Source organism: Zeugodacus cucurbitae, chromosome 5, assembly GCF_028554725.1.
Source record: "Zeugodacus cucurbitae isolate PBARC_wt_2022May chromosome 5, idZeuCucr1.2, whole genome shotgun sequence".
In the NCBI taxonomy this organism is placed as follows: domain Eukaryota; kingdom Metazoa; phylum Arthropoda; class Insecta; order Diptera; family Tephritidae; genus Zeugodacus; species Zeugodacus cucurbitae.
In genome coordinates, this window is record NC_071670.1 from 58583580 (window position 1) to 58595949 (window position 12370).

Here is a 12370-nt window from a genome sequence, read left to right on the forward strand (position 1 = left end):
ATATTTCTGAGATTTTCGGAAAATTCTAAAATATTTTTTTTCTATTTAATTACATGAAAAGTATACTTAGAAACACATTATAAAATAAGAAATAAGGTAATCGTTTTTTTTTTTGTTTTTTTTTTCATTCATAAATTATGTAATAATGACCCTGCAGGTCTCTTGAGTACTTGTAATTATTTGAGATTTTTGGTATTTTCCCCTAAATTATTTTTTTAAATTTCTTGATTTCCTATTATTTTCGATTCTAAATCTCATTATGAAAAATTTTTAAGTAATTTTCGTTGCTCAACACTTCCGATTTCCTACAGGTCATGTAGGCAAATTCAGTGATAGCCTTAAAGAAACATAAGTTTTATCAATTATATCCCATATCACTACCCGGAAGCACCGTATTTTGGCAGATTTTATCAAATTGAAGTGAATCCATGTGAAAAACGCAAAAAACAATTTTTTTAGTATTAAAATTTTATTTTTTTTTCTCAATTTATTTTCAACACCAGCACAACGAATTGGCGGCGCAGTATTTTGTTTAAACAATATTTATTATAATTAATTTTACTTTGCAGTAGTGTAGCATAGTTTAGTATTTCAATATTATGATTAGCAAATTATGATTATTATTGTTGTATTTATTCCTTACTGTTAAACAGTAAGCAAGTCAAAAGTGACAAAAAAAAAATCATTAAAAAAACGAAGAAATTGTTCCATACTCTCTTTCCCACTCACTCACTCTCTCTCTCTCATACAATAAAACGTTGTTTTCTTCTCATCCACTGTGCTTTGTCTTTTCGTCTCATGCAGGTATTTTTTGATTTGATGCGCGAAATAAGATCCCGCAAAACCGAAGATTCAAAAGCGACTAGCGGGCGTGCTAAAGACAGATGCAAGAAGCGGAGACTTAAGTGTACACTACTTTAGGCGTATTTGTAGGTGCATAAGCGAGACTCTAAGCAAATATAAGAAAAATAAAAACAAAAATTAAAAACAATAATATGAACAAATCAAATATGAAAATATATGCGAACAAAAACAAAAATACAATTGTAAAAAGTCAAGCGAACAAAGTATGCAAAAAAAAAAAAGAAATCCCCTAACTCTACTCTACTCTACTCTCCCAACCATCAGACATCAATCACATCGAATATTAATAACAATACCTACATAGCTGATCTGTGTATATGCAATAACAACAACAAAATTCCTAACCGAACTACCGAGAACCGTTTGTAGTATGTACCTTTCCTACCGTTTGTTATGAAAAATCAAAATCGTTGAAAAGTTTTAGTATTTGAATTTAGTTTTATAAGCTCTCATACTAATTTGTTAATTCGTATTTAATAGAAATGCTACTTAATTGCTTACTAATTGAAGTTGTTTTTTTTGGTATCTAGCTTTTCGAATTGAGTTGGCTTCTTTGTTAACTCTGAGTTGCTAAAATGCAATGATAATATATTTTTTGTTTTTGGTTTTAATTTTAAGACTCCCGCTCCTTGCTTACTCTGCATGCACTACTAACACTATTAACTACTTACAGAACAATGTAACTAATTTGATTAAAAACTTTATTCCCTTTATTTCCCGAACAATCGAACGATTTTTGAAGTGATTTTTATAACTCAGTCAATCTTATTACTTCAATCTAGTTTATATCTTCACTAAACTTATTTTCAGCCATCGTTCTCTTGAGGTCTGAGAACTGAAAACGTCTTTGTGCGCTAAAATCCGGAGAATAAGTAGGATATAGAAGCAATGAGAACCGTTATCAATTATTTGTAACACGATGAATCGATCGATTCTGAGTTCGCACGACACCTACTTTGCTTATAGCTTTCGCATAACAAAATTTTCAAGAACATTATATTTCTTCGACATATTTAGAGTGCCAGCTGTCCCAGTCAACTTCTCTAATTTCGATTTTTTCAACATTTTCGCCCTTAACAACTTGGAATGTACAATTAAGCTTTGAAATTTAGAAAATACTCCTTACGCTATAGATTGTGATTTCGGGCATACACCTCCACCGTCCGAAATATACCATATACTGGGTCATAAATTACCAGAAGTTTTATAGATTCTTCTAAAATACATCCATTGTGGTCAGTTGGTTGTGATAATGTCGAATAAACTGTTACGTCTGATTTGATTCTCTGCGTCTCTGTGAGCTATGTATTGTTAATTAAAACTCGAGAATTCTACATACTAACTTAATATCTATGTATCCATGAAGAACAAATAGATATGTAATACACTAATTCCTCTTTAAAACCATATTTTCTGTCGAATATTGTCTTTACTAACTCATTCAACTCAGGAGGGTATAAATAAGTCTACCGGAATGCCTCCCATTGGCCTAGTACTTTCACTTCAGCAGAAAAATTTCTTAAAATGGTTTTCCAAATTGATTTACATATTGAGGTTAGGTCGCAAAATTTTGCATGCGTTTTTTGTTTCACACTTTTAATCTATAGGAAATAAACAATAATCAAAAATATAAATAAAATTATTAACGGGTTAAGGGGCACCCCTAGTGTAATGGCCTAAAAAAAGGTGATTTTTGGGAAATTTTATTAAAAAAAATACTTTATCAATTATTTCCAAATTTTAAGAACATAAAGGGTGATTTTTTAAGAGCTTGATAACTTTTTTTAAAAAAAAAACGCATAAAATTTGCAAAATCTCATCGGTTCTTTATTTGAAACGTTAGATTGGTTCATGACATTTACTTTTTGAAGATAATTTCATTTAAATGTTGACCGCGGCTGCGTCTTAGGTGGTCCATTCGGAAAGTCCAATTTTGGGCAACTTTTTCGAGCATTTCGGCCGGAATAGCCCGAATTTCTTCGGAAATGTTGTCTTCCAAAGCTGGAATAGTTGCTGTCTTATTTCTGTAGACTTTAGACTTGACGTAGCCCCACAAAAAATAGTCTAAAGGCGTTAAATCGCATGATCTTGGTGGCCAACTTACGGGTCCATTTCTTGAGATGAATTGTTCTCCGAAGTTTTCCCTCAAAATGGCCATAGAATCGCGAGCTGTGTGGCATGTAGCGCCATCTTGTTGAAACCACATGTCAACCAAGTTCAGTTCTTCCATTTTTGGCAACAAAAAGTTTGTTAGCATCGAACGATAGCGATCGCCATTCACCGTAACGTTGCGTCCAACAGCATCTTTGAAAAAATACGGTCCAATGATTCCACCAGCGTACAAACCACACCAAACAGTGCATTTTTCGGGATGCATGGGCAGTTCTTGAACGGCTTCTGGTTGCTCTTCACCCCAAATGCGGCAATTTTGCTTATTTACGTAGCCATTCAACCAGAAATGAGCCTCATCGCTGAACAAAATTTGTCGATAAAAAAGCGGATTTTCTGCCAACTTTTCTAGGGCCCATTCACTGAAAATTCGACGTTGTGGCAGATCGTTCGGCTTCAGTTCTTGCACGAGCTGTATTTTATACGGTTTTACACCAAGATCTTTGCGTAAAATCTTCCATGTGGTCGAATAACACAAACCCAATTGCTGCGAACGGCGACGAATCGACATTTCACGGTCTTCAGCCACACTCTCAGAAACAGACGCAATATTCTCTTCTGTACGCACTGTACGCATTCGTGTGGTTGGTTTAATGTCCAATAAAGTAAACTGAGTGCGAAACTTGGTCACAATCGCATTAATTGTTTGCTCACTTGGTCGATTATGTAGACCATAAATCGGACGTAAAGCGCGAAACACATTTCGAACCGAACACTGATTTTGGTAATAAAATTCAATAATTTGCAAGCGTTGCTCGTTAGTAAGTCTATTCATGATGAAATGTCAAAGCATACTGAGCATCTTTCTCTTTGACACCATGTCTGAAATCCCACGTGATCTGTCAAATACTAATGCATGAAAATCCTAACCTCAAAAAAATCACCCGTTATTTATACATGTTTCAAGAATATACAGTGAAATTTTTGAAGAAAAAAATTAAATAGTTTTTAAGTTATAGTCGGTCGCCAAAGGCGCAAAAAAAGGCCCTTCACTGCTGCAGTGATTCCGGCCTTATCCGTCGATGAAATCTAAAAAAAAATTCTCGTTAAACTAGATAATATTGTCTGTACAATGACCTACGATAAAAAAAAAATAAAAATTGACTATATGGCGGCGTTTAAAAAAAAAAATAGTCGAATTTTACCCAAAATTTTGATCGTTTTTGGCCTGCCAAAATTCAATTTGTTTTGATCAGATCAAAAATCGTCATTGTACGGAGAACTATATATAGAACATGTAAAAAAAATTCAATAGTGATCGGATCATTTGTTTTTGAGTAATCACTGCAGCAAATTCGGAAAATGCCGTTTCGGGAAAAACGAGCGGCTGCTCTTTAAATTGCTCTAACTCAAGAACTATTTGAGATATCGATTTGAAATTTTAATTTTAAAAATTCGATCTATTGAAATTTCACACTAGGCGTGCCCCTTAAATTACTTAATAACCTTTTCGCACAGGAGTTAATTGATCAATTAACCAACCTTTGCTCGATTAAAGCACTGATTTATATTTCGATTTACCATACAAAAGAAGTCTTAGTTTTTAATCGAATACAAATCGAACGTGCTGAAAATTGGCTGCGTTTATGGAAAAAATTTAAATCAGCTGATGAAACTTATCAACTTCTTATGAACTGTAAACTGATCGTTATTCGAGTATCGGGTAATCGGGCTGTGCGAAATGCAAAAACTGACTGCTTAATTATAATTTTAATATATTAAATTAATTTAGCTGTGTCAAAAGGCTATAACGGCTTTAAAATTTTAAATATTTTACTAACACATAACTGTACATATACACCACTATACATATATAAACACGTCTCGAAAACACAAGCCTTAACTATGTATATACCTGGATCTATATACTCCCATTATATTTGCTTTTTGGTATTGGGGCTAAATTTTGTGCTTCTAAATTGCTTTATTTCATTATTTTAATTATGTGAAATTTTCAAAATTTTTTTTAAATGTTTCTGAATGAGTTTGTTTGTATATATGAATTTTATATTTTATTTATTATGTAAATGTAATTTTTTCTTACATATTTTATGTTTATTATGTAGTTTGAGTAGCATTTCACAACTACGACTCATGAAAAACTAAACTCATTTCCTCTAACTACAACGCTTTACAATGAAAAATATATTTTTTAAATGTCTTTACTAAAATTATTTATTCTCTCTCTCAATTGTGCGCAGGTATTTTATGATTTAATCAGGGATATTTCTTCACGAAAGAAACAACGTCAGTCCGATGTGCGACAGCCGCCAAAAACCAAATCTCATTGCTGCCAACTGCTGTAATATACATGAAATGGAAAAATCGAAAATCTAACAACTACATTACAAAAACAAAAACAAAAACAAAAAATATGAAGAAAAACGCTGCAAATCTGAAAACGACGCTGTTGAACAACACAAGCTGATGATGTATGCCGTAAACCAACAATGACAATGACGACGAATGCATAAATAAATATTATCCATTAAGATAAGCAAAAAAAAAAGAAAGAAAAACATGCGTTATTACTGTATTTTCAAGTGAAATTAAAATTAAATTAAAAACAATTAAAGAAAGCTCTAAAACTGCAGCGCTTCAAATTTTTGCATGCAACTCTGTTATATTACCAGAATAAAGGCGGAGTGGAAAACAGCATATACAACTCAATTTATGCGTGAATTTGTAAAATAAAAATAATATTTGAAACCTACAAACCACAGACTTTTGCATGCTTACACACACATGCATACTTACATAAGTTTATATAAATATAAAGCAACACCAATTGTAAAATCAATCAACAACGTACTGTATTCAATAAATGAACAAATGAAAAAAACCAAAAGAAACAACTTAGACCTTGCAGATTTTGTTAATTGTTTATAAAAAAATGTTATTTTTAACAGAAAACAATATTCGTAACAATTTGAATATGTTTTTAAGAGTTTCAATTTGCTCGAGCGCTGATTTAGATCGTTTTACCATACAAAAGAAAAATCTTAATTTACTACATTAATTCTTAATCGAATACAAATTGACTTGAAACTGGAATGTAACACTACGGGTTGTTTATATTTGTTGTTTTTTTTTTAAGTATTTTAAAACTTTTTTGAACGAATGGGTACATTGTCTTTTGTAAGGATTGTGGAATATTGTCCATAGTATTTTAATATATGGTGATTGACTTCATATGTAACGTGGTGTGAAACATACTCCGATATACTATATTTCTCATAATTATAAAAAAAAAATCCTTAAAATTTGTAACATTGATTTGGAGGCACCAACACAATATAAAAAAAATACAAAAATATTCGAGAGGACTTTTTGTTGGCGTAATTTGATTTTCATAAACAAGTTGCTTCAATTTGCGAAATTTTCTTTCATTTAAAGTAGGCTTTTTGGCGCAAGAACTTATTAAATGTTATATTGATATGTCGTGAGTAATATTGGCACGTTTTCAGTCGCAAGAAAAACCTGTGTTTACTAAAAAAATACTGGAAATAAATGTTTTTTTATTTATTTTTTTTTTTTTTTATAAAACCAGTATGTTTTTTGTTATATGTATTAACTAAAATAAAAATTTGGCATACTTTTAGGCAGACAATTTATTTTTGAAAAATCAAAAACACTCTTTCAAGTTACTTTTTCTTAACACTGTACAACACTCGGCTGAAATAAACTAACGTTTTCCGGAAGACTGAGTAGATGATATACTGATAAGTAAAAGCATCTAAAGTCGAAAAATATGATTTCAAAGTTCGAAAAAGTTTTTTTTTTTTATAAATAATTGTTATTAATTGCTAAATATAGTATCTGAAAAATTCAAAATTTGGAAATAATCAACATTTTTCTCTTAATTCAAGGTGAGATACAATTTTTCGGTCAAGCTTATAAGGTGGCTGCTATGAAAGGTCAAAGTTAGATCTTCGAAAATTGTAAAAATTTTATGTATCGGAAAATACTGGAAACCATGTAGCATTTGTCATATAAGGTTGGCCAAAACCAATTATACACCATTAAATCACGAGGAGCATGTAAATTATATCGATATTGTGGATTTGTTAATAGCTATATCCTGTAATTAATTATTATATTTAAAAATTCAAAATTTTCAAACTTTAAAACCAAATATTTCGATTTTGGAGACTAACTTCGAAAATCGGAGAATACACTTTTTTTTACTTCTACTTTTTATGATCCAATCTACCGGAACAAAATATGTAGTTTGGTCCAAAACAAAGAAAAAAAGTCGATTTTGTCGAATAGTGTAATATTTTCACTAAAGTTGTTTGTACATAAACTTTAATGTCAGAGCGTTTCTCAGACTCCATTCGGTCCAGCAGAAAAGCGCCATCAGCAATTTACTTTTCTAAATAAAAATATGTATTATATTTTCTTGGCGGCGTTCAGCACTCTCTTATTACAAAACATACAGAAAGTCGTTATAAATTTTTTTTGCAACAACACCAACAAAAATTCGTCATTTTCGTCTACAAAATACTAAAAACTACTCTGCTATAAATATTTGTGTGTGAACTGTGTAAACGATTATTCTTTAAATTTTAATTGTATGCATTAGATACAATTATTTATATTATTATTATTATTATTATTATTATAAATATGTTTTTAAGTTTAATGAAACAATATTATATATACACATACATAAATGGGACAAGTGAAAACATAAACGAAATTATAAAAAGAGTCAAACGACAAATAAATCAATACTTATATATATTGTATACATGCTTTTAAGAGTATTGTAATGCTTTAATTTGTATTTGTAAACTTAAAAAAAAAAATATATATACATTTGTATTCATATTTGTAAAATATACATAATTTGCAAATTATTTTTCGTTGATATTATTAAGCGTATTTTAACACAGTTTTGTGAAGTTTTCGGCGCAATTTCATATATACATATTTATGCAGGCGGTTGCAGTGAAAGAAAAAACAACAAAGTAGAAAAAAAATAATTAAAAAATAAAAATACTTTTTTTTTTTAATTTTGTATTTCGATATTGTATGGCAAGAGCACGCTCCGTAGCAAGTTTCTTATATTTAAATCAAATTAAATGCATATGCACACACACACTTATATACATAGATACAAATAAGTGTATATAAATTTGTAATACCGTTAACCTTTAACGGTTTTGTTTACCTATACGTATTTTCACCTATCCTAACTATCGATGAAACCTATCAAGCTTCCTATATATGTATATTGTATTTAGTAGCAACAACAATAAACACACATACACGCAACTCCTAAATGAAAAAAAAAACAAAACAAAACCAACATTATTATTATATTTATAACTATATATATGTATACCATATATACATATGGACGTGTGTAATTATTTGTTTATTACCATGTAGAATTGTAATATGATGCTATTTTTCTTTATGTTTAACTTTGATTTTGTGTAGTTATGCGTAATTGAAATTAACATAAAAAATAAAATAAAAATAACAACAACAACTCAAATTGTAAACACATTCTTATACAAACATTGTTGTAGTCTTCGGCACTGACACACTATGCACTCAACACTTACTCTGTCTCACGATGCAATTGTTCGTTGCATTATTGCAAATTAAAAAAAAATTGCTGCAGTTCAATAAAAATCAGCTCTGTGCAGCAGTGTGCATTGCAAGTGCGTAAATTAAAAAAACAAAAAATATAAAAAAAAACAAAAAATATGAAAATCAAAAATTAGCTGAAGAAACACGTTCGTTGACTCTGCATTGTCAATAGAAATGTAAGCAAAAACAAAAACAACAAACAAACAAACTTTCTTAACTAAACTAAGCCGCAAACGACGAAAAATTATACATAATTATTAAATATATATAATGTAATGAAAATGATAATGAAAATGAAAATGAAAATGCATTACATTCAAACAATCGCTACAAAATATATATACATACATACTTATATAAAAAAATGTACGAATATGCATTTGTTTTTTTGTAAGAAAGATTCTTAATGAAAAATCCCAAAAATAGCTTCAATAAAAAATCAACTGAAAAATAGATGCGGTGTTTTGATTTTTATTTGGAAATTGTTGAGCGACAGTTTTTACAGCAACCATTGTTGGGTGCTTTGGTGATGATTCTTGACTACTTATTTTTAAATTGTAGAAACAAATAAAACAAGTTCAAAACTTGTACTCAGATCACTCGGATTACCTAAACCCACACAACACAAAGAAGATGAGAGTATTGGAACAACATTCGGAAGATGAAGCAAGGATAAATCTTTGAAGGTATATATGTTTAATATAATATATAAGTGTTTTTTTTAAATAATTGCTAACTACATTTTCTTACAGTAGATACTCAAGAAAATCAGCGCATGAGCAAAAATATTCCCGATACAGTAGCAGCTCTCCTGCCTGTCATTTCTTACGTAAAATTTAGCATTTCTGACGTTTTCTGTTAGTGGGTTAACTTATTTTTAGTAATTGTCAACCTAACCTTTTGCTTAACGTATTCCTGTAGATGTTGAAATTTCCTTTCATATTCCACAAAAATCATCAAAATCGGTTCCGATTTACCGCAGTTATGGCCATACAAAGTGTTGGTGTCACAAGAAGAGGAATTCTCAGCCCCCATTTCCGCGCATTTGGATGCGCATAGCAAACGTTAATTAAGCTGTAAGTTGTGACTATATTTTGCTCATAATTTAATTTGTATATCTCTTAATGCGAAACAAGTTAGAAAATGTGTGTACTTTGGAAAATTTTATAAGAAATTTCGATTTCAAAAACCTCATTTATTTTCCAAATTGCGACCATTTCCGTTCTCCAAATCATATAGATATATACATGTAATTGGTGTAGAATTCTTCAGGCTACAAGAATATATAAACGTTTTTACTAACTTCCCGGCATGATCAAATTTTATTGCAAAAAAACACGAAATTGACTCTCAAACTGTCGGAAACAAGTGTTAATAATTTAAATAGTTGAAGAGTTAGAATTCTGCAAAGTATCTCAGAAGATGCGCAATTCTCACAAAATACCGTTAGAAAAAATAAATTCCTCAAAATTCGCATTAAAACCGCTGTTTTCCGCAATTCTCACTTTGAAGTTCAAAATACAAGTCGCAAATTTGAATGCCAATGGAAAACCATTAATTTTTGCTAAATTTCTGCCCACGTGCATATGCTACACTTTTCACACGCGCCACACACAGGCACACCAGCCAACACACACGGGTGTGGTTAAACCTTAATAACTCCTGAATGGAGGCACCTAGGCGGGTTTGGTAAAAAGTGAGTTGAAGGGGAACACCTGGTCTATAAGCCGAGAGAAATAGAATAATATATTGTTTATTTATTACCGAAAAATACAACGTAACAATTGAAGTGTAAAGGTTGGTCAACAAAGTAACTGATGTGTGGGTTTGGAAGATGGCAACAATTTTTTTCAATATTATACAATATACGCAATATTCTGTTGCTTGAACGAATGTTTTTGTTTGCTACACAATAAATAATAATTTTCTACTTTAATTTTATATTCGTCTTTTCTGCTATGCACGTTCAAGCGTTGGTTGATGCACCGAAATGTGGTCGATATTGGTGTTACCATATCGTTAATTCATGAAATATTTCACAGAATTGTATGAGCTCATTTAATGTAGAAAATCATGTAGTTTCTATATTTGCAAGTTAGAACTCGAAAATCCGACATTTTAGCCACTTTTTAGCTGAAAGTTTGCTATTTGACGCATATTTTGAATTTTATAAACTCGTTGGTAATTCCAAGTATAAATCTTCTTAGCTGTGATTGTAGCCCATGCGATTCTGCAAATTTTGGCATTTTTAGTTTTTCGCTACGACCACTGGTTCAAAAGTTATAAGCGTTTTTGTGTTCGGCAGCCACCTACTGCCTGCTCCTGGTCGCCTAGTAGAAATCCCAGTTTTTGGCACCAAGTTGAAATGCATTTTTCTGCAGTGCCGCCGGCAGAGGCGCCGGACATCGCGCTTTGGTGTTGCATATGCAAAGGGGCAAATTTGAATTACCGGAAGCGGGAAGTGGCGGGGCCGGAAGTAGACCAGGGCCGGAAACCGGAAATGAAAATAACGGTGTTTCACTTCCGGTTTGGGTCCAGACCGGAAGTTGGTGACCGGAAACCGGAAGTGGGTCATATCCGGTTCCCGCCCGGTGGTGATTTCCGGTTCTGCCACTTCCCATTTCCGTTGTTTCAAATTTGCCCCTTTGCATATGCAACACCATCGGGTAGCTCTGCCGCCTCTGCCAGCGCCGCTGCCAGAAAAATGCATTTCAACTTGGTGCCAAAAACTGGGATTTCTACCAGGCGACCAGGAGCAGGCAGTAGGTGGCTGCGAAATTGAAAAATGCGAATTGCGGCTAAACGGAGGCACTTAGAGCCATGCAGTTTTTACTGGTCTCTTCAGAATCGCATGGCCCACAAGTGCATAAAAAATAGTTGTTGTTGTTGCACTGTAAGCATTTATAAAAAAATAAAATATGTTGCAATCGGCAACAAATATGAGAAAACTGCATCAAACAACAGCAAATGCTAACTTTATTTGGACATTATGGGCATAGAAAGATGCAGGGAGTCCTGCAGATTATTCTGACCACCATTAATGTTAAATAGCTCCATTTTTTGTAAAAGTTTGAAAGCCTACTAACAGCAAAGATATTACTATGTTATATTATTAAATATTTATTTAATTTTGATCACTTTACCATGGAATTTGTTCTTATAATTTTTCGTCAAATTAATGCAACAATTTAAACAAAAAAACCTCGAAAAATATTAAGAAACCACGAAGTTTTAGCAAAAAGTGTGATTACATGATTTCTGCACTCTTTGCAGTGGCTTAACATGGACAATAACATTTTACTGTCCGCTAACATAACAGTCTGCACAGTTAACAGTGCGTTGACAGTATCAGGCAGAAATCCACCTGCTGCCATTTCTGGGTTCCTGGTAGAAATCCCAGTTTTTCGCACCAAATTGAAATGCAGTTTCTCGCAGTCGACGTCGGCAGAGCTACCCGATGGTGTTGCATATGCACGTGGGCAAAAATTTCGCAAAAATTAATGGTTTTACATTGGCATTCAAATCTGCGACTTGTATTTTGAACTTCAAAGTGAAAGTATAGAAAAACGGCGGTTTTAATGCGAATTTTGATCCATCGCATCCAAATGCGCGGAATTTAGGGCTGAGAATTCCTCTTCTTGTGACACCAACACTTTGCATGGCCATAACTGCGGTAAATCTGAATTGATTTTGATGATTTTTGTGGCATATGAAAGGAAATTTAACCCATAAC

At 32.0% G+C, this 12370-nt stretch overlaps 1 protein-coding gene across 4 annotated transcripts in view; it reads left to right on the plus strand.

Moving 5' to 3' along the window:
• Positions 1–9090, plus strand: part of LOC105210043 (ras-related protein Ral-a) — a 43372-nt gene extending 34282 nt beyond the window's left edge. Inside the window, exons 5-6 of one of the 4 annotated variants that reach the window (XR_008471289.1) lie at positions 805–1232; positions 5235–5316. Coding sequence is in view for 3 of the 4 variants with exons in the window: in XM_054231295.1 (XP_054087270.1) it covers positions 805–921 (117 nt within the window). In the remaining variant the exon portion in view is untranslated. Of the gene's footprint in view, positions 1–804; positions 1233–5234 lie in introns of all 4 variants that reach the window. The other 3 variants (XM_054231295.1, XM_054231296.1, XM_054231297.1) reach the window with 3 other exon arrangements.
• The last annotated feature ends 3280 nt before the right edge of the window (positions 9091–12370 follow it).